The sequence below is a fragment of the Molothrus aeneus genome, chromosome 2 (genome assembly GCF_037042795.1).
Source record: "Molothrus aeneus isolate 106 chromosome 2, BPBGC_Maene_1.0, whole genome shotgun sequence".
Lineage (NCBI taxonomy): Eukaryota > Metazoa > Chordata > Aves > Passeriformes > Icteridae > Molothrus > Molothrus aeneus.
The window spans coordinates 111,345,848-111,370,787 of record NC_089647.1 but is presented as its reverse complement, the minus strand read 5'-3'; the positions used below and the strand labels follow the sequence as shown (position 1 = coordinate 111,370,787).

General features: G+C 37.7%; 1 protein-coding gene across 1 annotated transcript in view; it reads left to right on the top strand.

The window, feature by feature from the left end:
• The window catches only part of TRAPPC10 (trafficking protein particle complex subunit 10), a 37,925-nt gene extending 13,278 nt beyond the window's left edge, over window positions 1-24,647 (top strand). Inside the window, exons 6-23 of the mRNA XM_066545514.1 lie at window positions 864-975; window positions 1,979-2,226; window positions 4,466-4,612; window positions 6,030-6,144; window positions 6,644-6,720; window positions 8,593-8,684; window positions 9,839-9,979; window positions 10,875-10,987; window positions 12,024-12,538; window positions 14,972-15,113; window positions 16,354-16,512; window positions 17,163-17,392; window positions 18,201-18,301; window positions 18,644-18,770; window positions 19,464-19,634; window positions 21,033-21,210; window positions 21,614-21,808; window positions 22,590-24,647. Of these exons, the coding sequence (XP_066401611.1) occupies window positions 864-975; window positions 1,979-2,226; window positions 4,466-4,612; window positions 6,030-6,144; window positions 6,644-6,720; window positions 8,593-8,684; window positions 9,839-9,979; window positions 10,875-10,987; window positions 12,024-12,538; window positions 14,972-15,113; window positions 16,354-16,512; window positions 17,163-17,392; window positions 18,201-18,301; window positions 18,644-18,770; window positions 19,464-19,634; window positions 21,033-21,210; window positions 21,614-21,808; window positions 22,590-22,828 (3,102 nt within the window). The 3' untranslated portion in view covers window positions 22,829-24,647. The remainder of the gene's footprint in view (window positions 1-863; window positions 976-1,978; window positions 2,227-4,465; window positions 4,613-6,029; window positions 6,145-6,643; window positions 6,721-8,592; window positions 8,685-9,838; window positions 9,980-10,874; window positions 10,988-12,023; window positions 12,539-14,971; window positions 15,114-16,353; window positions 16,513-17,162; window positions 17,393-18,200; window positions 18,302-18,643; window positions 18,771-19,463; window positions 19,635-21,032; window positions 21,211-21,613; window positions 21,809-22,589) is intronic.
• The last annotated feature ends 293 nt before the right edge of the window (window positions 24,648-24,940 follow it).

Genomic DNA, 24,940 nt, shown 5'->3' with positions numbered 1-24,940 from the left:
AACTCAATTGAAGCAAACAAATTGCATCTAGAAAATGTTTTAGTAGTTGATCTTGAATTTGAGGTAAGTGTCCCATTACTGTGCATACACACTCAAACTCACAATTGGTATTTAATGTGAATGCTGCTGTTTACTTTGTTCAGATTGTTATCAGTATTTATGGAGGTGATGTTTAGAAAAGTGTCTATTTTGAAGTAATCCATATAGAGACTGCCATGCCATGAGTTCTATTTTTTATGTAGTTATAAATACAATTTTGTTTTAGGTGGTTTAGAGAAAAGCAAGAACCTCTTGTTTGATAAAATTCAGTATCTTGATTCCTTTGGAATTTTTTGGTCCCTGTACAATGCTGATGTCGAATCCACTGCATCCTCCTGCCTCCTTTGACTGCATGTGCTATCTTTTGTATAGGATATGTCTTATTTTGAGGCCATTTCTACTTAGCAGTTTGGCTTTGTGTACAAAAAAACCCTTTTATGATGCACTGCAATTGATGCCTTCATGGTTTAAACTGAGAGGAAATCATCAGTACTATTATGGGAGATGAGTCTTCAGCATTTATTCATTTATTTATTTAAATTCAAACTTTTTATAGATCTATGAGCAATATTTTGTAGTGAATCAGGATCTGGATACACATCAGAATTTACTGGCAGAGCTGTAGGATTTAATTTTCTTTTGTGGACCTCCCTGTGTTGGGAAGAAATCTGCTCTAATGGCAGGTTTTTCTTATATATGTGAAACAAAAATTAGAAAAAGTAGTTCCTGGAGCTGTGTGGATGGATGAGGACTGAGGACAGGCTGTAAAACCAGACGTGAATAATGTCAATAACATGTTCCCTGTATTTCTTGTGTCCCAAAAGGAAGAGCTGGCCTTTGTCTTTGAGATGCTGCAGCAGTTTGAGGATGCCCTGGTGCAGTATGATGAGCTGGATGCCTTGTTCTCTCAGTACGTTGTTAACTTTGGGGCTGGTGGTAAGTGTCTGAAAATGTGAAATAAATGTTGAGTGCATGAATTCCTTCACTGTGCTGAGCAGCCCTGTGCTTTGGGCAGTCCCAGGGAGGCTGCACCAGGCAGTTTGTGCTCTTGTTTTATGCTGTGTGCAAACACAAATGTCCATCAGTTGCAGTCTTACCAAAATTTTGTTTCTTGTCTTGTGAGGCTTAGAAGCAATTTTTAATGAAAACCTGTGTTTTGCTCTAATGGGATGATTGTTACAACCAGAGGCCTGAACTATGAAATGACACAAGTATTGATCAGGCTGAGATACAGCTGCTGTTTTTACAGCTCACTGCTAGGTTTTTCAGTAAAGAGCTTTCTGGAAAAGTGCATTCAGTGTTGCCTCAAATTACACAAGATGTTTGGTAATCACTGCAGAACTTAATAGAAATAGGTGCTTAATCTGCACTACAGAAGATTTAACTTCATTTTTGAGGAAAAATTACTGTGCAAGAAGTATCAAATAGCTTTAAACTCTTTTAATGAGCTAAAGCACATGCTGTTATATAACAGCTTTAATCAGATATGTTTTATGAATCTGGTGAAAATATAGTGCAGGAGTAATTGCAGTGAAATAGATTTATGCTGACTGAACCCAATGCAATACCTAGATGTGGGGCATATCCATCCATGATGGCTGAGTGAGAAATACTTAAGCAAATAAAGCTTGTTTGTTTTGAACTTCAGGTAGGCTTAATTGCTAATAAATAAATTAGAAACTGGTTGCCACTGTACTGATAACAAACATACAGTGAAGACAAAATGCCTATGGGAAATGAATGTGAATTCAGTTATCCTACCTTGCTGTGGAGGTTCTGGTGGGTTTTTGGTTTGCTTTTTAAAGCTAAGACAATAAGTCATTTATCCATGTGATAAACTTGGGAAGGACTAAGGCAGCTCACAGCCTCTGGAGGGAGGATGAAGGGGCTTTCCTGGAAAGCACTGCTTGATTCTTGGATATTAACTTTGTTTACTTAGATGGTGCAAACTGGCTGACGTTTTTTTGCCAGCCAGTGAGGAGCTGGAATGGTTTAATTCTGAGGAAGCCAATAGACATGGAGAAGAGAGAGCTGATCCAGAACCAGGAGGCCACGCTGCTGGACCTGCGCAGTTACCTGTTCTCCCGGCAGTGCACCTTGTTAATCTTCCTGCAGAGGCCATGGGAGGTTTCCCAGAGAGCGCTGGAGCTTCTTCACAACTGTGTGCAGGAGCTCAAGCTGTTGGAAGTGAGTTGGTGTCATCTGTTCCATTTTGTGCATTATTTCATCCAGTGATGATCTGTGGCATTCTCTGAAAAAATCCCTTTGCCCAGGATTTTTCTCCTGGGAAGCTGAGAAGCCTTAGAGAAATGGAAAACAATTCTTATCTCATTGGCTTCTCCTGTGTTGTGCTCATGTGGAATGTGTTTAGAGATTGTTTACTCACAGGTGGTTGTTCCATTGGATTCTGCTGTGAGTTGTTTTCACTCTTTGGCCAACCAGGGTCAAGCTGTGTCGAGACTCTGGAAAGAGTCAGGAGTTTTCATTATTATCTTTTTAGCATTCTGTAAGTATCCTTTTGTATTCTTTAGTATAGTATAGTATTCTTTAATATAATATAGTGTCATAAAACAATAAATTAGCCTTCTGAGAACATGGAGTCAGATTCATCTTTCCTGCCTTTGTCAGGGCAATTCCCAGCAAATACAATAATGATCTAATGAGATCTTTCAAGTTTAGCTGTTGGTGACCTGCATTCAATAAGGGCTGGCTGGGAGTTATCAAAATGGTGCTTTAATAACAGTGGTGCTGCAGCTGATTGTGTCATCATGAGGATGTTTTTGGGAAGAAATTTGGAGACATCACATCTGGGAACCAAATCTGTTTAATTAGTTAGTTAGGTAAAGTGTTTAGTTAGTTAAAATGTTTTATTCTTCATGTGCAAAGTTATTCTCTAAAGTGGTAGTCATTTGCCTGCTTATTTCATGGATTTATTACCAATCTGTTGAAATGTAGCTCCCATAATTTAAATTTATAGCAGTGTTGTATTGAAGGAAATAAGGCAGCGTGGCTATTATGCTGTTATGCAGGCTAATCCTCTGTAACAAAAAGAAGAGATTATTTCTGAATATCACTTTGTGGCTTACCCATGTCCTCATCCCATGGGTGCCCTGTTAGTTTTATTTGTGCCATTATACCAGCAGCTGCTAACTTTTGCCTGTCTGACATCGTGGTACTAAGTTCCATCTGTTCATCTGTATTTAAAAACTGCAAATCTGCTTCAGATGCTTTGCTGACACCTTCATGTGTTCTCAAACTAATGTGTAATTCCCACAGATAGTATTATTTGTGTGTGCATTTTGTGGGTTATTTTAAATTTCCAAAGTGTAGCCTTCTAGATCTCTGAAGGCACTTCCTACAGTTCCCCTTTTGCTGCATCCCAGGTCTGTCCTGTGCCCCCAGTGTTTGGAGTTTTCCTCTGCACTGTCCCTTATTTCTGTTGTTCCTGTCTTGCTGTGGTGATCCAAACTGAATGCAATGTTCTGACTGTGAGACAGTGACACATTAATGTGCACAGCTTGTACTTATCCCTGTTGTGATCCTTTTTCTTTATGCAGGCAAACCTCTTAACGTGGCTTGACACCACTGAACACACAGCAGAAATCTAAATTACTCTCTTCTTAGGATCTCCGTATTCCTGAAAATTCCTTCAGAATTCAGATCTTTATTATTTCTTCAAGTTCATTGTGCTCATACTTTGGACTTTCCTATCCCATTAGTCACTTAGTTTATTATGGGGTTTAGGACTTTTATAGTCTTTTTAAAAGGAATATTTTTGCACGGGTTATGAACAGGGTTTTGAAACACCATTATTGTGTCTATATTCCATGTGTTTAGTTATGCTTATCTTTATCTCAAGTCTTGAAAATATTTTAATATCAGACTCTCTTTTCTTTCTCTAGCTTTCTCTTTTTGTGTTCCTTTGTTTGTTTTTATCTCCATTTTTTAAATTAATTGTCCATGGCAGATGTCTTATCCTTCAATGAATAAGCTTATTTTTGTGAAGGAATCTTAGAGACTAATTTGTTTTCTCCAGGTTTTTAACACTTCTTTACACTTTTCATTTCAGTCTCAGTTAGAACTGATGTCTTCTTAGGAAAGTAGTAGTCTATTTCCAGAAATTTTTCCTAACTCTGTTTTCCTTAAGCTGAGTTTTCAGATTTCTGGAATTTTTCCAAGACCTATTAGTCTTCCTTTCCTTCTCTTTCATCTTGATGAATGTATCAGATCCAGTTAATATGTTTCATGAACTAATATGTATAAATTATTCAGGAGGCAGCCAGAGTTGGGCTGTGCTTTGTGTATTCTGAGAGTAAACTCTTCTAAGAGGTTTTGCTGTGTTGTGTCAAGAAAAGTACTTCTGCTGAAGTATTTTCTCATCTGATGATGGTTTATTTCCTAGCTAATTTTATCTCTTCATCTCCAGGTCTCAGTTCCTCCTGGAGCTTTGGATTGCTGGGTGTTTTTGAGTTGCTTGGAAGTCTTACAGAGAATAGAAGGCTGCTGTGATAGGGCTCAAATAGATGCAAATGTTTCCCACACAGTTGGCCTGTGGAGCTATGCCACGGAGAAGGTGAGTGAATGATGTGTTGGGGTGGTGGTATTACAATGTTGAAATAGAATATTTGTTTCCCTGGAGCAGATTTTGTCCTTTTTATTGTGGAATTTAATACTGGGCTCTGTACATTGTCTTGAGTCTAGTCTAGATGAGACATCCATGTTTCAAATTCCACTTAGTCTGTTCCTATGGAAGAGGTGATGTCTGAGGTTGCTGCTGCTTTCTGTCCACTGCTGAAAAGCATTTTAGAAAGAAGGTAAACTCCAGAAACTATTGGAATAGTCTACTGTAGTATCTATGGATGTTTTTGAAGACCAACATCTTTTGAAGACTCGCCCTTTTGTTTGCATAGCCTGTAGAATATTTTCTCTTTATTTTAATTATAGTTTGCTCATGTTTCAGTAGACTTAATAATCCTCTAATTGAGCCCTTGAGGTCCTTGTTTTATTACAAAAGCAGGGAAATGAAATTTCATCTTGAAGAGTTATTGCTAAAAAAAATGAGGGGGATGGAGATCAGAACAAAGGAAGCAAAGAATTGTTTAAAATGGCAATTGGTGCATCAGATTCTTCCCATACTCCTTACATGTTTCTAGGGAAAATAAGCTCCAACATAAACTGGAAGTGTTCTTCCTTTCCATCATTTTTCTAACACAAAGGGTAAAGGGAAGAATTTTAAGATAATGAGTAGCAGTAAGGTGGAATTGACTGAATGAAGAAGTTTAGCAACTAGTGACAAAATTAAGTGGAGTTTAAAATAAATTTTAACAAGAGGTTAACGTCCATCCCCATTTTTTATGTGACAAGCTGAGACCTTTATTCCTTTGCAGGCTTACCTCTGTAGTTGATTGAGTTTTCTAAGCAAATTAACCAAATGGCCAATAGATAAGAGCTTCTTTAAGACAATATTCTGGGTGCTGAGCCACCAGCTGCTGTCTAGAAGGGGTTTTTTGGTAGCTAACACTGTTAGCTGTGCTGATCTCTTTTTCAGGAAGGTTTTCACCTGGATACAATCCTTCAGGTGGATTTGCAAGCTGCCTAATCACTGTACTGCAGACTTGCCTGCTTTTCTTGATTATGCAGTTTTCAAAAACACAGACACAGCTATTAGAAATAATCTTTGGTCATAACTGCTGAACATCTCAAGCTTTGTTTGTGTTTGTGTTGAAAACCAGAAGGAATTATTCAGATTAGGTGTTGTGCATATAGGGATTCTGTGTGTGTAGGCACATGTTCCAATATTTGATGCAGTAACTTATATGCAATTTAATTCCTTAATAAGATACTTGATATTTTGAGAATAACAGTTAATTTTGAGATCCTATAAGCAGCATAATATGAAAGCAATGAAAATGGAACGATGTAATAGAACAAGAGGAGTTTGATATTGATTTTACAGCCTATTGAAAGCAAGCATCTGGCTTCTCTTACAGTTAAAATCTCTGGGTTACCTGTGTGGACTTGTGTCAGAGAAGGGACCCAATTCAGAAGACCTTAACAGGACTGTGGATCTGTTGGCAGGGCTGGGAGCAGAACGCCCTGAAACAGGTACTGCCAGGAGAGCTGGAATTCCTTCAGTAGCTGCCATTGTCTGAAATGCATGGCATAGAAATACATCAGAAATACAAATGTTTAGGTATCCCTACATATATACACACACACATTGATAGAACTTTATGTCCTGTAAGTCTTTTAATGCCTATTTAGTATTTCAAACTACCAGTGCATCTCCTTACTGTTGCAAGCATAAATGTTTCCATCGATGCTCCACTTATCAGCATTTAGGTGATTGGGCTTGAACAGCACTGGATTTAAATTAAAGTCTTAATGCTTTCAGACAAATATTTAAAATAAAATTATTGGAAAAACAAATGGAGCATCCTTGTTTGTGTGCGGATAGATAACCTGCACCTGGAGCTGCAAAATGGTATTGGTTTTTAGTTTTCTCTCCACTTTGTACTGGAGAAAAAGCAGGGAAGGGATGTGGGGAGTGCTGTTCTCAGAATGTGTTTGTAAGTAACACCTCTTGTCCTGCATTTTTCCAAAGCCAATGCATCACAGAGCCCTTACAAGAAACTCAAAGAGGCCTTATCATCTGTAGAAGCTTTTGAAAAACACTACTTAGTAAGTATGAGTCTTGGTTATTTATATTAGTTTTGTGTGTGTTTGCACTGTAGATTAAATAGGGCCAGAGTTTTCAAACCTGAGAAGATACATTGAGAACATAAATTTGTACTCCCATGTTTTGGTATCAAAGGTTATTTCTTGCACACTGAAAACAGCAAGGCTGATTTGTTTAACAGCTGGAACCCTGTAGGGGCCCCAGGTTTCAAATATTTGCATTAACCTTAATATTTACAGTTATGAGCTGGAGGTTATTATCTGTGGGTATGTATACTTAGATATTGAAAAAGCCAATGTCATGGCTGTCATGTTCTGCTATCCCAAAGTCAGAATTAACTGACTCTTACCCAGAAGAATATTGATGTGTGAATTCAGCTTCCTTTTAAATGGTTTGGGCTTGCATTTTGCAGTGAGTATTACATGATTAAAGTTATACTGTTGATTTAAAAAAAAATATATATATATATATAAACTGTGGGACATCTGTGGATAATAGGGTTGTACCTGGCATAGATTGATGCACAATGAGGATTCCAATATTGTGCATCTTTTATTTCCTGACAGCTCCCCAACTGAGGAACCATTGTAATGATTTCAAGTTTTTTTTTTATTTTGCTGGTTTTGTTTTTCAAGTAGAAGATTGTTAAATAAAACAAAATACTCTTGACTGTCACAAGAATGTGTTTGATTTTTGAGGGCTTGGTTTGACAGTTTTTGTTGGGTTTTTTGTTTGGGGTTTTTTTTTTTCCCAACCAGTTTTGCTTGGGCTTTTTTTCCTTAAATAATTTTCCTTTAAAATTTCTCATATTTGCATATGGCAAAGAAGATTTTCTGGAGAAAGCTTGAAGGAAAATTGAATACTTTTTTTGAAACATGAAAACTATGTGATACTTTAATTTTGTAAAATTTTATCAAAAGAAAAAGTCTCAAAACATTTTGTCTGAAGATACTGGGTTGCACTTTTATTTTCATTTATTTATGGGACTAGTTGTGTGGCTGGATCACACAAAATCACGAGAGTTGCCAGCTTCTCTTACCTATTCAGTTCCATCTTGCACCTGAATATCTCTGCTAAGCTCAGCAGTAACTTCCTAAATTTAAGAAACTAAGTGGGATCTGTAGTGTTTGCCAGAGGAATTGCCATTTCTCTTTGTATTTACAACTGCACTTTTATGCAATGGAAATTCAGCTATCAGATAGACTCTAAAAGATGGTTTTCTGTGTAATTGTCATGTAAATATATACATTTTATGTATGCCCATATTTAATATTGCCCTGTATTCAGTAGACAAGAATTAGTTAAAACTTACTAACACACCTAAGATAATTTATTTGCATTAAAAAAAAAAATCTTCTCAGTTTGAAGCCATTCCCCTTTATCCTGTCACCATGTGATATATTTTTTGTATTTTTATATATCTGGCCAGAGTTTATTATGGACTTTTGAAAGAATTTGAATGCTTGAACACAGTGTGTGTGTTGTAAATGCTAATTTTGTGAGAAAGGTTTGCTGCTTTTATTAAAGCTTAGGGCAAGGGGAGGAGGGTGACATTTGGACACTGTGGCTGCATTGGAGATTAAAGCTTAAGGATGAGGGATAAACTTCAATTTGGGAAGGCAAACAAAATTCCTTTAAGGCAATCTTGTGAAAATAATTATTCTGACTATAAGTTAGCATTCACAGATGTGGGATATGACCAGCTGCAGGAGCAGTGAAGGTGACCTGCTGAGTATTTTGTGCTCAGGGCAAATGTGACTCATTCTGGGCATTTTGTTGCAGTAACTTAGTCTCTTGCTATGAGTTTGTGTGAAATAACCATACAGCTGCCAAAAATACATAAAGCTCATAATGGTTTCTTTTCTTTTATACAGGATCTGTCCCATGCCACCATTGAAATGTACACAAATATTGGAAGAATTCGCTCAGCTAAGCTTGTGGGAAAGGACTTGGCAGAGTTTTATATGTAAATGACTCTTTAAAATGTCCTAAATGCATTGCCTTTGAAAAGGTTGAAAATTATTCCTGAGGAAGATATGCTGTAATTAAACAGGAATTTTAAAAAGTATTTTTTAAAATGTAAACAAACCCTATTTCAGGGGAAAAAAAAGAAAGAAAACTAGCAATCTCTCTTATCAAACCTTAATTCTCACCTCATGGTTTTGTACTTTTACCTTTAACTGTTCTGTGTTCTTTAGCTTGATCTTTTCTTCTTCTGGGGAGAAAAGGCTGGGAAAGATAACTGTAAACTTTGAAACAAGTTAGAGGCCTCCTTAGCAAGCAGGCTATAGTAAATGCAGTTGTTGCCTTAACTACATATATGAACTGCATCTATCTAAAAAAGCCAGGAAACATGTCTTTGGAGAGTAATGCATTTCATATTTGAGGTTATCATTGCAAAGTGATTGTTTCCCCTCCTGTGAAACAGTGATTTGATTCCTGATTTCCACTTTTTTTTTTTGTTCTTTTTATCCCTGCTGTTCAAATCCACTGAGAAAACCTCCTGCATTTTTCAGTGTCATTTTGTATTTCTTATTTAGAATTTGGGAGTCATAAGAGTTTTTTTTGGAAAATTATGTTGGGGCATGCTTCCCACCGATATTCACTTAAGCAGTCTGATCTCCACATTGCAACAGTTTCTCCCAAATTAACTTAAATTTTTATCAGAGGAAGTAATGTTAGGTTTAAAGACTGCCATGGAACTGCTGTGTGGTGATTAAAATTTTCATTGTAGTATTCTTCTGCTTTAAAATTTTTGAGGAAGCAAATTTTTAGTTAACTGTCAGAAGCTTTGGGTGGCTTTTGTTTCATTTGTGGGAGGTTCCTTCACCTCATTTGCTCTGACTTGGGATAGATCTGCATATGGAATAATGACATTAATTGCATTTCTACTTGCTGAAGTGAATTGCAACAAGGAAGGCCCATATGTTGATCTGTTACCAGAAAATTCAAGATCATAATTCATAGACAGCATAGATTACCATAATTCAAGATCACTGCACTTTGTCCTGCATTTACTTGCAATGTTCCTTCCCCATCAGCACTTGGAGAAAAGATGCAGAGTTTTCCTGGCTGCAAAGGTTCTTACATTGTCCTGTGCTCATTTTTTCATTTTCCAAGGAGGAAGAAAGGTCCCCAGAAGGCAGAGGTGTATCTTCAAGGAGCACTGAAAACCTACCTTGCTGAGGGCTGGGCTCTGCTGGTCACACACACGAGGAAGCAGCTGGCCGAGTGTCAGAAGCAGCTCGGCCAGATAGAAAAGTATCCTCTAAGGCAGAGCCAGGACAATGAAGACAGGAAAAATGATGCTTGGGATTATTTTTCTGACATATCTCTAACTTTTATTTAATGGTAAAGGCTGCCAGACATTCTGAGTCTGAGCTGAGACAGCTGAGTTATTTGATACCATAGAGTGTATTTTGGGGGTGGTTCTGTTGTGCTGGTTTTTTGTTGGTTCATGTGCTTTTAGAACAAGATACATTTTACATGTCAGCCTCCTTTGCAAATTTATTATTAAATAAAACAATGAAAGCTTTTCTAGATTTGAGCTGCAGTAATTACAAAATATTCTCACATCACTTTTAAGCACTCCTAAATTTTTCTGCTTCAGTGCAAATGCTCATAAGGAATCTGAGCCAGTAATATTGCATTCTTAGCTAAATATTCCAAGTGATCATTTCTATCTTCAGCACTTAAAATTTTAAAGAATGTTTTGTGACTTAGTTATGATAAGTGGTGCTGTAACAGCTGGCAGATTCTCAGCCAGGTAAATTGGTATAAAATAGAATACTCAAGATTATTTAGTGCTAAATGTTGGCCAGTCAGAGATACAAGACATTGTGTCTTTACCTTGCACACTGCATGGATTATTGTAAAATAATGAATTTTCTATGCTCGTGAATCTTTTTAGATGAGGCAAGATTGCACTGGTTAATTATGGATCATATTTTTAGGTCTGCTACAGAAATATTGAGATTCTGCAATACTCTCAGATGATGGTAAATCTTCCATTTTTTCTTTTCTAGTGGAAAAGTGCAGCGATGATAACAGGAGGTCTTGTCTCTAAAGCTCAGAAAAGCAGTACTTGAATGTCTTGTTTTCAGTCAAATTTGTAATTGTTGTGGGTTTCTGTCTCCTGTTTCCTTAACTTCAGTAGTTATCTCCAAACAAGCAGCCTTTTAGCTGGTGATAATCACTTAACAGAAGAGGAACGCAAAAGATTTTGCCAAGAAATACTCGATTTTACCAATCAGCAAGCAGAAAACCAAGGTGAGTCTGGGTCTTAAAACTTCAGCTTCTCCAATCTGGTTGTTCCCTAAAGGTAGATGGGGAGGCTTTTTCTCATTTGATTCATTATTTTGAGTATAATTTCTAAACTTGTGTTTTCCAAAACATTTATAAATCTCCTCTAATGAAGAATAGTCAAAGATGAAAGTGTAATTAACATTTTTATTTTAAAAACTACAAAGTCTTTGTTTTCCTTCACTTATGTTTCTCTGCTTTAACAGCCCATAATTTATTGTGTGGTGAGTTTTTTTCAATTCCTAACCTATCTTTGTCTCTCAGTGCTGGCATGCAAGTGGCAGCTCTGTGATGGGGCATCCTGGATTTTGATGTTAGATCTGTGCCCATCCACATGCAGTTTATTGTTTTGTCCATCCTGTTTCCTCTCTTTATTCTTCATGCTGCTTCAGTAATATCTTCTTATCAGATATTAATCACAATTCAAATTCATATGGAATACTTCCTGTAGATCTGAACACTGCTTATTTTATATGCAGAAATATTTTATATGAAGAAATACGCAGAATTTGCAATGATTTGATGTACCATAAGTAATATGTTACTTTAGACTTGATTCTTAATTAATTTTAGGTGCTGCCTTAGGGTTGTTTTTGGAATGTAGAAAAGAGAATGAAAACCCCTTGCACGGCAGAGCTGATGGCTCAAGGCAGCAGCCTGATTATTAGTTTCTTAATTTTGTACAAGCTCTGGGAAGTTGGTCACTTAATGCTACTGTGTTCTGTAGTGGTGAAATGTTCAACTTCTGATTGGACAATCTTTCTTAATTCAGTTGTTTTTAATAGCCTGGAAATGGAAATTGTAGTCTAAGTAAAACAAATCTCAGTGTTGTTTAACTCTCATGCAAGATAAAAAATCAGAAAGCAGTGATTTGTTGAGAAATAATTCATTGTTGAAAATTTGTTGATCCATTCAATTCTAGGGATTGAATTTTTAAGAGAAAAATTTTGCTCATCTCCAGCAGCACTGGAGAATAATAAAATCCCTGTTTTTATCTTTGCAGGTCAAAAGGTTATATTGCCTATGCACTCCTTTGCCCAGCTGAAAACTCTGCATTTTGACCCTCCAAATGCTGTTGTCCATGTGGGTGGAAAGTTGTCCATCGAGTTGACTTTGCTGAGCCAAATGCCCATCCCTGTCCAGGTGGACCAGGTTGCCATCCACGTTCACTTCAGCATCGAGAAGAACAGCTACAGGAAAACAGCCGAGTGGCTCACCAAGCACAAAACTTCCAACGGTGTCATCAGCTTCCCTAGTGAAATGACAGGCTTGCCTTTGTCCAGAAACAGCCTGCCAGCCCTGGAGCTGGCTGAAATGTACGAGAGGAGCCCCTCGGACAACGCGTTGAACACGGCAGGAATCATCTGCAAGAACGCGCACATGCTGCTGCGGCGCCAGGAGAGCAGCAGCTCCCTGGACGTGCCCTCAGGGCTCACTTTGGAGGATGGGGCTCACGTCCTGAAGTGCAGCAACTTGACTCTGGAACCAGGGGACAATAAAATAACCTTCAATATTCAGGTATGTTTTTGTAGCTGGGTGGTTGCAGCACTCGATTGTAGAGAAAGTAGAAATGCTGGCTGAGGAAGAGCGTTGTGCTGGTGAGTGGTGCCTATTTTGTATATACAGGTATTGATTGCTTCCTGTTACACTTGGATCATCCATTCCCCTTGCAGCTTTTTGTTGTTCTCCACCATCATTTCCCTTGAAAGGATGCTGTTGTGTTTATGCTAAAACATACAGATGACTCTTCTACTTGAAATCATTTGAGTCGGCCTTCCTAAACCTATTTTAAACATCTTGACAATTGCTGACAAAAATTGAACTGATAAATTCATATACAATATGATGTACTGCTCATGAAGTCTGCCTGTGCTTTTGAGGTTATTCAGAATAACGTCTAAAAGCTTTGATGTGAATTCTTTTTCCAGCCATTCAGTAAGTGATTGTGTGGTTAAATTTGGTTGACAGCCTTTTCTCCTCTGCAGAGGGTGGTAGAATAATTTTTCTCTTGGGGGATGTAGTAAACCTACCTGCAAGAAGTTGAGATCAGCTACAAGTATTTGAATTTAGAAGATGTTGGAATTAAAATTGTCCCCATTAGTCATCATCTAAGTTAACTAACTTATTAGTTACTGGTTATCATCTGTGGAATGGCAATGCAGTCATTTGAACTACCTACTGACCTAATTTCTGAGGTTTCTCATCCTTTCAAAGGATTGGGACAGGTTAATGGGATTTGGATCAGAGGCCTTGGTGGCTGGAAATCCCATATTCTGTAAAATGAATTCACATGTATGTAAAAGTGGATTTCAGATGAAGAGAGCTGTTAGGGACTGCACTGACCTGGCATTTGGGGTTAGTGGGATCAGGATGCAATTGGAAACAGCAGAAGAAGAGATGGATGAAAAGCTAGATAGAGCTCTGCTTTGAATTTGTCTGGTTCTGCTGTGAATCTGGTAGCCACTGGGGGATGCACAGCCTTACTTTTATAACTTTGCTATTTTCCCAACCTTCCTTTCAAGGAAAGAACTTTGCATGGGAAGACTGCTCAGTGTGAATCCCACAATACAGTTGTTTCAGGCATGATTTATCTGTCCTTAAAGGGAAAATCTGAGCATGTTATAATTTTAACAGTGTATTATGAGATAAAACAACATAAGTGTCTCTGGATTTGAGCTGCAGTATTTAAAAAATATTTACTAAAAATCCATTATCATTGTAGTAATACACTGTGTCACTTTTACTGGATTACACAGCTGGCCAGGGGATAGAAACTGCTGGCAACTTGTTTTCTGGATTTTCTTAAAGTAATGCTTAATTGCACCACTTCTGCAGGAAGAGGAAGAGGAATGACTGTGCTTCTATGACCCAGAGGGGTTTGATCATTTCTGTAGATCTTACAGTGATGATTAACCTTATCTATGCTGACAGCAATCTTCCAAATTTTTACAAGCCTTAAAAGAGATGAGAAAGCATTGTCTAAATTCTTTAGACCCATATTCCCATCTCATGCTAAGATTTAAAGTATGTGTATATTATGTATTAGTTTACTCATGCTTTTCTGGTTTTTTAGGGCTAAAATGTAGTGACTTTAATGTCAGAATGCATAATACTGAATTTCAGTCTGGATTTGCCATGTAAATAACTGCATGAGGTTTGACTGTTGAGTTGGTATAGCTTTTCTCCATAACTTGTAGACTTATTTAATTCTACCCAGCATTGTTATTTATGTATTACACTTGGAAAGTGGCACATGAATAAAAGAAAACATTTCCCATTCCCTACAGTCCCTAAGAGAAAATAGAATCAAGAATAAATATACTATAAGGTGTTACAGATTTGCTTTTGTTTTTAATCTTATTGAGAAACATCCAGAATCCCATTACTCAGGAAATGGGAAGAGTTGGAAATTAAATATGTATGTGTTACTTTATTGTAAACATTGACTCAGGTTGTGTGGTGGGGAATGTGTGAAATCAATAGCTGGAGCTGAAAGCTGTGCCTTAGATAAATGCTTTGGGATTTTATAACTGTTTTTATGAATTAGCCAAATAAGCACAGGTGTTGTTTAGGTACTTAAAAATGTTTTTTCATGTATGTTGCATTTTGGGGGGGAACCAACCAACAAATAAGGCAAAATACACCCCAAAGTAACAAACTGACAGCATAACTACTACATTAGTTATCCTGATTATTAGTATTAGCACTGGTTAATTATGATGTTTTTTCTGGAATCAGACAGTTTCTATCTTAGTGGGGCAAAAGGTGCTCCTTTGTGTAAATCTTGTCATTTACTCAGAAAACTGAGTTTTCTGAAATCTGCAATTTTAACTTACAAACCCAAAGTACCTGATAAAAATGAGATGGAAACATGCTGTTCTTTAGCAGAGGGCTTGTTCTAGGAGTATTTTCTTAACATTAGGAAAAAAATTCAAATGTTTTTCTTCCAAGGCCAAAGAACCTGGGACATACACGCTCAGGCAGCTGTGCACTTCAGTGGGAAAGGTGCAGTTTGTCCTTCTTCACATCTACCCCATCGTGCAGTACGATGTGTACTCCCAGGAGCCCCAGCTCAAAGTGGAGCCCATGACTGGTAGGTGCAGTGGCTGTGCTGAAGCTGCTTTGATGATTCCTCTTGTGCTCCTGTGGGACTAGAGAAAGTGTTTCATGGCTTCAGTATTACTCAGTTTGCCTTACTCTGCCTTGTGAGTCTGAAATACAGCCTTGCTTTTTAAATTATCCATCATCATATCCTGCCAGTGATGGCCTGTTTTGAACAACTAATTCAACTGAACAACACATAGTGTCACGTTTGAACCCTGATTCGAGCATGCATTGTCACTGAAATATCAGGTGTGATTTGAGCTGCCACACTGACTAGACGTGAATATTTACATTTGTGATTGACTGAGCTCCTTACTGGTTGTGATCACAGGATCAGTTAGGCTGGAGAAGACCTCTGGGATGGGTCCAGCCTATGGCCAAACACCACCTTGTCACCCAGACCATGGCACTGAGTGACACTTCCAGTCTTCCTTTTAAACACCTCCAGGGACAGTGACCACCTCCCTGGGCAGCCCATTCCAATGTGTATTCTCCCTTTCTGTGAAGAAATTCCTCCAAACTTAATGCTAGAGTCCCTTTGATATTTACAAGAAATAAGTAAGAAGTGGGATTCTCTACTAGAAAAAATATAACTTATCAAAAATGAATACTGAATGCATCCATTGGTTTCAGGGACAGCTGAATACTAGTTGTTGTAGTGTTTATTAGAGTGTATAAATGGAAGATAATAGTGATTTGTTTTCAGGCTACTGAGTGTGACAGCTGAGGAATTGATATGAATTTTGTGCTGGCTTTCCAGGTTGCAGTGTGTGGCTAAGGAAGGACAGGCATATTGGGCATAAATCAAATTAGGGACCCCTATGAAACTGATAGCTCTCATTCTGTGTGCACACTGGCATTCTTGCTGTGCTGATCATGTAAATACAGCACATGGGTGTGACTGGAATCACAGGTGTGAAAATACAGAGCTGTCTGCAACCTGGAGAACTTTAAAAGCTTAGTAAATTCTTTGGGGTTATTGTATTTCACTGAAATCTGTGCTAGAGAGACAGCTCATGTAAGCTATCCAAGATGCAGTGGGTTTGGGCTCTCAGGTTGAAATGTGGTTTCCCCACAAGTTGTATCTGAGCTGGGTTTAATGTGTCCCATAACACCAAAACCCCACACTTGTAAGTTACCCCACTGTGTGACCAACTGTCTGCTAACAAGGCTTAGTGCACTGTCACCACGTGCTGGAATCTGTTAACAATTCCTGCTCTGTCCTCCAGAGAGCCTTTTGGCTGGCATTCCCCAGAAGGTGAAGTTCACAGTGACCACTGGTCACTACAGCATGAAGAGCGGGGACACTCTGCAGCTGAGCAACGCCGATGCCATGCCCATCCTGTACCACCCCGAGAGCAAGGCTGTCATCTACTCCAACACCAGGGGTAAGCCAGGAACTGGAAAGGAATCATCTTTAAAAGGCCCACAAGTTCAGTCATCCTGAAGCTTAATACTTACAGCATTAAGAGCACTGACACTGCTTGTCAATAGTCATTATTAAGAACAATTTTAGGGATTTACAACTGAGTACTTCAGTCTCAAGTTTTCACCTTCAAACCAGTAGTATGAACTTTGACAAACACAATTGGACAATTTTACTTCCATTGATGAAATCCAGAAGGCATATGAAACTGCTGCACGTGTGTCCAAGGTTGCTTGAAGTGAAATGATGAGGCTTAACAAGGTGCTTTCACTTTGTAGAAACTTGAATAAGTGTTATATGATGAGCTAAAGTTGCTCTTTAGCTGGTTTGAAGTTTGTTGTTAAATTGCCCTCTCAGTTCTTTCCTGAGCATTAGGAGCCTTTTATTACATGGAATGTGGTGGTTAACTTCCTGCAGTTAAAGAAGGATAGAGCATTACTCATGGGAAGTTAAATATTTAACATGTGCAGATTATAGCTGGTTTGAAGAGGTTACTGTGGAGTTTTTTAACATGGTTTCTCATTGCTGTTTTTGGAAACATTGCTGGGAGGTGGTTATGGCACCACATATTTTTCTATTATTTGCTTTTTTTCCCATTCTACACATCTATAGAAAAGATCTCAGAGTCATCATTAAGGATTCAGTCTTCTGAGAAGATCACAAGCATCAGCTTGCCAGTGGCCCCTGCTTACCACGTGATTGAATTTGAACTAGAAGTCATGTATTTGCCATCAGCCACAGAATCTGCAGTAGAGAAGGAAAATACTACAAATAAAGAAAATCACAGAAAAAACAAAGAGAAGCAGAAACAGGACAACTGCATGGCTACTGTTGATCAAAAAGTAAGATGTAGTTTAACTTTTTTATTATGAAATGTATTTGATTGCAGGGGTAAGCACTTCACAAAATAGAAGTGGTGGTGAGGGGGAACTTGCTTGTTTAGAACTTACTTTCCTTCAAAAGGCATATATGCAAAAATCATACTGAATGTTAAAATGTAAAGAAATTGCAAATATAAGCAGAAATATACACTGTTGTTAATAAATTGTCAACTGTTCCCTTGGGTAGTAATCAAACTTTAAGTGTTTTAACACAGTTTATAAAGCATAGAGGGTGCCTGTGTCTTTGTAAAAGGTAGCATGGTGGTCTTTTAATTCCTGCTTCTGATTCATGGGAAAGATGAAGTCAAGTGTGCTACTTCAAATAAAAACAAATATACATTAAATGCATTTATAAAAATATTTTGATATATTAAATTATTATAAAGACATTAAAATAATAGATCTTACAGCAGTTTATTTTATATTGACCTTTACCAGGGGTAAAGGTGTCAGAGATGCCATTGGTGTCCTTTTTTTTTCTGCTATTCCCCTTCCTTTTTTTTATAGTCTTTAGAACTGGGTATGTTAGTTCCTAGAGAAAAAGCTGCTTTGAGATTTCATATCCCACTCACAGGCAAACAAAAACCTGTTATTTTTTCAGATTAGATTTTACATAGTGATTTTTTAAAAATGTTTATTTCTTCCCCTCCTGTATGCATTAGATATAGACACTTGATGAGAAAAATTTCACTTAAAAAGGAAAAGAAAAGCAAAATCATTGTGCCAAAGACAACTGCAAATAAGAACTGTGTTCCCTTTTTTCCTGTAGGTGACCATTGATTGTCCTTGGTCAATTTACTCCACTATTATTGCATTAACATTCTGCATACCCTTTAATGCCAAGCATTCCTTGCTGTCAGCTGGCAAACGGTAATGTACTCATTATTTATTTATTGTTTCTTCTTACAAAGTATGGAGCTGTATGAGGTTTCATAACTCATATTTATAGCAGGTTTTTTTAAATATATAAGTTGGGCTTTTACTATCTTCCCTGTGGAAGCTTGTGCATTTCCTTTCGTGTTCTTTCATGACAATAAAACAAATTCGTGGTTTTGGAAATAAGACCAGAAGATGAACCCAGTTATCCTGTTTGTGTGTAGTCTGGTTTTGTTTACTGTGAAAGAGGATGTTTTACAGCCTTGTTTTATGGACATGGACTCTTCCAGTGTAACTCCTCAGTTTTTATTGAAAAAACTGTGTCGCATTTTTCAGGAAATATGTGCAAGTCTGCGTACAGAATTTGTCAGAACTCTGTTTCCAGCTTTCAGACTACAGCCTAAAAAATTCTGCTGAGTGTACAGATTTGCAGCTGGTACCTCTCAACCCTGCATCTCAACAGGTAAAACTCACTTGCTGGTTTATTCAATTTATTCATCTTATGGTTGCAGCTTGTCATTGGGTTTTGGGAAAAAAAAAGTCAGGCAGAGACAGATTTCCAATTAAATACAGCTGTAAACCAGTTCAGTTGCAGAACTGTTTCTTACAACAGAATTATAGAATGGTTTGTGTTGGAAGGGGAAGATGAGCAAGTTTCAATCCCCTGCCCTGGACTGGGGAATGAAACACCTTCCACTAGACCAGGATGCTCAGAAGAGCCCCATCCAACCTGGCATTGAACACTTCCAGAGGTGGGATATCCACAAGTTCCCTGGGCAACCTTCAAGTTTCTTTCAGCCTTGTCTGAACATATTAAATTGTTCAGTCTTGGTGCCTAGAAAAAGTATGTAAGAACATATTAATAATTTTATTAAATATTTAAATATTTTAAAATATGAAATTGAACTTCACTGAATGTGAAGTGTTTCCTCTTGAAACATTTGATTCTGACAGTGAAATGGATCCTTTCTTTTAAAAATATGTGCATTGTGAAAAAGATTCACTGTTAGTCATTTTGTTCCATATTTCCCTAATGATTTACAGTTTGTTTCTGTAAACTGTACCAATGCCAGAACAGACAAACGCATTCATGTGTGCATTTCCTCTTCTTTCTCAGAGGAAGGAAGCAGCTAACACTCTAAACACTCTCTTTCAGGTCGTGTACAGTAAGCAATCAATATTCTTTGTATGGGAATTGAAGTGGACAAAAGAGCTTCCTCTCTCCTTGCAGTGCCTGTTTTCAGTCAGCTTTTGTCCAGCTACCTCTGAAGAACAGTCTCTTATCTTGAAGCCGTTCACTTACGAATTCCAAGTGGAAAATTTTTTTGTAAGTATTCCCTAAGTAATAGGGTAGCATATCTTAACTGAGTATTTCCTCCTTAACTGAGGTTTCCTAAGGAGTGAAAAGGGAAAAATAAGAAATATATTAGAAAAAATTGGTTTATATCATGAGGTTGATACCCACTTAGAATCATTGGGAAGTCAATTTGTGAGTGACAGAGCTGCAGCCTGATGTGATGTAGTGGAATCATATCCTTGCCACAGAAATGTGGTCAGAGCTGTAACACTTGTGCTTAATTGTGTTCCATTTTTTACTGTTTTCACCTTCCTGGGTTGGTGCCATGGAGATTGTCTGCAGCTTACTGAGCTGCTTTTTCCCTGCTGGCTTAAGATTGTGCTCTCCAAAGCAAATTGCAATTTCCAAAATATCTTTGCTATTGAAAGCATCTGAGTAGTTTTTTGCAGTGCTTGAGATGAGCTCCTCTAATGAAATATTTAGGGTTTTCTAGGCCATTATCTGAAATATTCTTCTTCCCCTTTATGGACAAACTTTTTATTCCTTTGATCAGCTAGGAAGCTCATAGACTAGGTAGAATTCCTTTAATAGGAAGTTTTATCAACATTATTTAATCTCATCTCTAAACTCAGTGTTCCCCTTTGTGATGCTTGGGTGAAAAGCAGCATCATTAGAAGACTCTTGTTTTTCAAATCCTTTTTTCTGTTTTCAGTGTTTTCTATCTGCTTGTTGCAAACTGGCATTGAGCAACATTTCAGGTGTTTGTTTGCCTACTGCCATGTAACAAGCATTTTTGGCACCTCTATCAGCATCTTTCTGGAGTTTTTAAAGACAACTACCTGTGTGAAACAGTGGGGGTTTTCTGGTAGAAATTTAATTTTTTAGGAATTAAGAATCAGTTCTTTGATGTGGGCACTGTTATTCCAGGGACTATGATAGGAGGAAGGATGAAGTAGTTCTGTATTACTCAGAATCTGAGTGATGTGTCTGTAAAGGCAGGAGCTAAGAAACTGATAAAAATTGTTTAAATAGTAAGATTGGTGTCCATTTAGGAGCATTGAAAGTCTGTGTTAAAGTACAGAAGTGAAGGAAAAAATATATTTTCACTGTTGGTATCAAAAATAGATTGAATCAAATTTGATTTGTTCTACTGGACGGTGTCCCTGCCCATGGCAGGTGGGTTGGAGCCAGATGATCTTTAAGGTCCCTACTATTGCACAGCATTCTAGGATTCCATGTTCTATGATTTTCTTAAACTGAGCAAGAAAATGAAGTGAACATTGCTTATAAGTGATTCTTGCATTAAGAAGATTTAACAGGATGTGTCTGTTATGTGTAAAGTTGGTACTGTACCCACTGTCAGTTCAATTTAAACACAAATAGAACACCCATTTTTTCCTGATAACAGCACTGTTTTCTTCCTGACAGACATTGTACCATGTGAAAACTGAAATCTTCCCACCCTTGGATGCAGAGTACTGTAAAACAGGCTCACTCTGCTCCTTAGAGGTGTCCATCACCCGGCTTGTTGAGCTCTCTGAGGTTGACAGAGATGAAGCATTAACAGAATCAGATGGATATTGCACAACAAAACTTATGTATGAAGGTAAGACTATTTTTCTTAAGCATTTTAATAAATTTTCCCCTAATTTTTTCTTGACAATAACATTTGCCAGATACTGTGGCATAAATTCCTTTATTGTGGGTACAGCTGCTTAGTACAACAGTTTTCATTTTGCAAGACTGGGAATATTTTATTTTCTCCTCATTAATCTGCCTTCCAGTGGAGTAGAAATGTTCTTCAGACTGGATGGATACATGCTTGAGGCCCAACTGTGGTCCCTTCTGTGTAGGGCTGTTTTCTTACCTTGCACAGCTCTTCACACATAAAATCTGGTGGGCTTTTAGATGTTGCTAAAATGCAGATTTTCAAAGTGCTCTAAAACTATCCTGAGGGTTCTCCATTTTTCACAGAAGAACTGTATAGTGTTTTCTCTTTATTCTTGCAGTTGTTGACAACAGTAGTAACTGGGCAGTCTGTGGAAAAAGCTCTGGAGTGATTTCTATGCCTGTAGCACCTCGAGCAACTCACAAAGTGCACATGGAAGTGATGCCACTGTTTGCTGGGCATCTGCCTTTCCCTGATGTCAGATTGTTTAAATACCTCCCTCACCATTCTGCTCACTCCATGCAGCTTGATGCTGGTAAGGCCAGTTTGACCATGTGGCTACTTACAGAAATTACTCTGCTTTTCCTGTGTTCTTGTGTAAAGAGAAAAGCAAAGCAAGAAATACACTGACAATATATGGACCAGGTACTCAAAGGTGTCTCTGCTACCTTCACTCACAGTCCTAAATTGAAACTTGATCTAATGGGAACTTTGAATTTGGGTTGCCACCTAAATTTTTGAGGAGGAATAATAAATGCATTGTTCTCTTATGTTTCCCTTAAAGATTAGTATGCAAATGAGTTCTCACTGGATTTATAATCAAGTGAAAACTGTTTGATAACCCTCTAATCCTGCAGTTCCATTTTCTCTAAATTGTGTCTTCATTAGCTTTGAGATTCTTTCCCCAGTTTTCAAGGGATTGAATGTGAAATAAAAGAACTGCTGAAAATGTGGGCCATTCAGTTAGATGCAGAGTTTAAATTACCACAGCCATGTAGAGTATTTATCTGTACTGAGTAGTTCCAGAGTGAAAATTCACTCAGAGAAGCAACATAGCTTTTGTCAGTGGAGTTGCCAGTGTGCATCCTTCTAGCTTGTGACAGATGTGAAGTCATGCTATTGAAATTTTCCTTCTAAACCAGTATAATTCACTCTATTACATTTGGTGCTGGCCAAAAGTGTGCACGGACTTTTACCTCAGCAGAGATGATCAATAACTGTGAACATGTGTTAAGCTGACTGTCAGAGCTCTGAAATGACCTTTTAGACTTAATTGGTAGAATAAAACTCTATTTTTTCCTTTTGTTTTCAAACAGATAGCTGGATTGAAAACGATAACCTGTCTGTGGACAAGAATGTGGATGAGCAGGCTGACAGCAGCAGCATCAGGAGCAGGGGGAGCCTGCATTCCACAGCCAGCGGGGAGCACAAGGGTCTGCCCATGCCCCGGCTCCAGCCCTTCTCCCCGGGCCAGGTCTTCAACAGCAGCACAGGGATGCAAATCCTGGTCATTCCCAGCAAGGACGACCACGTTCTGGAGGTCAATGTCACGTGACAGCTCGGAGTGACACAAGGAGCCCCTTAGGAACTGGATTTGAAAGCACTTTATGGGATAATGACCTGCTCAGTCCTCGTTGCATCATTAACTCCAAGGAGACCCGTGGCACCCGGCGTGCACTGGCCATGGAAGCAGCAGACAATTGTATCAATTTAAATGTACAGTGAGGCTTGTGTCAGCTAGTTTATATTGCCACTTTAGTATGTTTTGTGTCAGCTATTGGGTTTTCTTCCTGCAGTCACATCCCTGCATCACAACAACCAACACAGGGCAACAAAAAGCAAAAAATCCAAATCTTTGGACCACTTCTTTATTTTTGTTGGGCAGCTGAGAGATTTGTTTCATGCTTCCTACATATTTTAGAATGTAGAGTTGGATGATGTAATTATCCAAATCTTGAATTTTTATGTAATAATTTACAGGCTTTTCCACACATGTGCCAGAAACATAACAAGAGCATACAACAACACATTCACTGGTGTAACAGTTGCTTTTCTGGTTTGCTTTTATTTTGTTTGTTTGATCATTGTTAATTCCTGCCATTGCAATTTTATATTAAACTTCCATCATTTGCATACTTAGATGCATGGAAGAGCTACTGCTATAAACAATCTTAACTGAACAAAATTCCTTAATTTTCTGAGGCTTTCTCCTTCACAGAGTAGACACTGTGATGTCACATATTATATGATTTTTTTTTTTTTTTGGGGGTGGGCTTTGGGTTATCCTCTTGCATATTTCTTACCAAAGAAAGATATTGATAGAAGTTAATAATAAATTATTTGGCTTATTGAGTTCCCAGATTAATTTCTTTTATTACCATTTCCAAGTGGCTTTGTTTGCTGCCCCAATTTTTAAGTTGGGGCAAAAATTTCAGTATGATGTGATACTTGAACAGTCAACCTTTCATCATAAAGGCTAAGTGTAATTATTACTGATTAGAGGCCAGACTTGTGCATTCATGATGAAAGAAGGAGGTTGGTTTGATACAGGAAAGCTTGCAGATGTAGAATAATCGTGAAGCAAAGTTAAAACATGTAACTTAAAGAATTTCATTATTTATATCTGAAATGTAAATACAAAAAATGTAAAAAAAAAAAAGTGTAATTTTTGTGAATGTTGCAAATTCACCTGTGACTGGAAAAATTACAACTTCTTCTGATGTCCTGCTTCTGATATTGAAACTTGTGCATTTAATGTGAGAATGACCTTTTCTACTTGCAGATCTATAATGGTGCGTTGTCAACAGACTCCACAGAGGAAACAGTCCCATGTCAAACACTTGTCAGCAAAACTGAAGTGAGGATCTGCTCATTAGACAAACTCATTGTTATTATTTTCTTTTCTTCTGCTAAATTACAAAGGGGAAATGAAAAACAAACCCTCTTTTCAAAAGGAACCACAAATAAGTTGAATAGGCACCCTGCACTGGTCTAAACATTTTACTTTAATTTTATTTTTTATTTAAAAATTCTAATTAGATGTATAAAGTAGACCTGCTAGCTGAAAATGTTCTTATTATGCATCTTCTTTCTGTGAAGGAATGCCCTTTCTCTGTGGGAATCATACCATTTTATTCTGGATAAAACCCAAAGCATCATTTAGTGCGAATGACTGCTGGGATTCTCTGACTGGAAAAGGTAACAAGTTAGTGACTTTGACACTGCAGGTATTATTAATTCCATTTTCATGGTTTGCTATTAAATCATTTTTCACATTGTTCTGTAAGATACTGTTAGATTAAACACATTGTACTAAGATTGTTTAATGAAATTGTAAGCGTTACAGTTCTAAATATACATGTTTTAAAAAGAAATCACCTTCTCTGCTCTGTGAGTTTTGTTTGGTCTGGAGGAGTGATTGCTTCATCTGTTTTAACCAAAGCTGCTTTTGGCTGCAAAAATCAGATTTGTTACCTGGTGTGCAATTACACACTCGAGGGAGACATTGATTATTTATTTATTTCAGAGTTGCAGCCTCTGGAGCCTCCACAGTATTCCACAAATCCAGCACACCCCTCCAGACTTTTCATGCTGTTATTTATACACAGAAATTCAGTGTTGGCAACCTCCCAGGTACAGCCCCTCTATTATGAATGGTTAATAATTT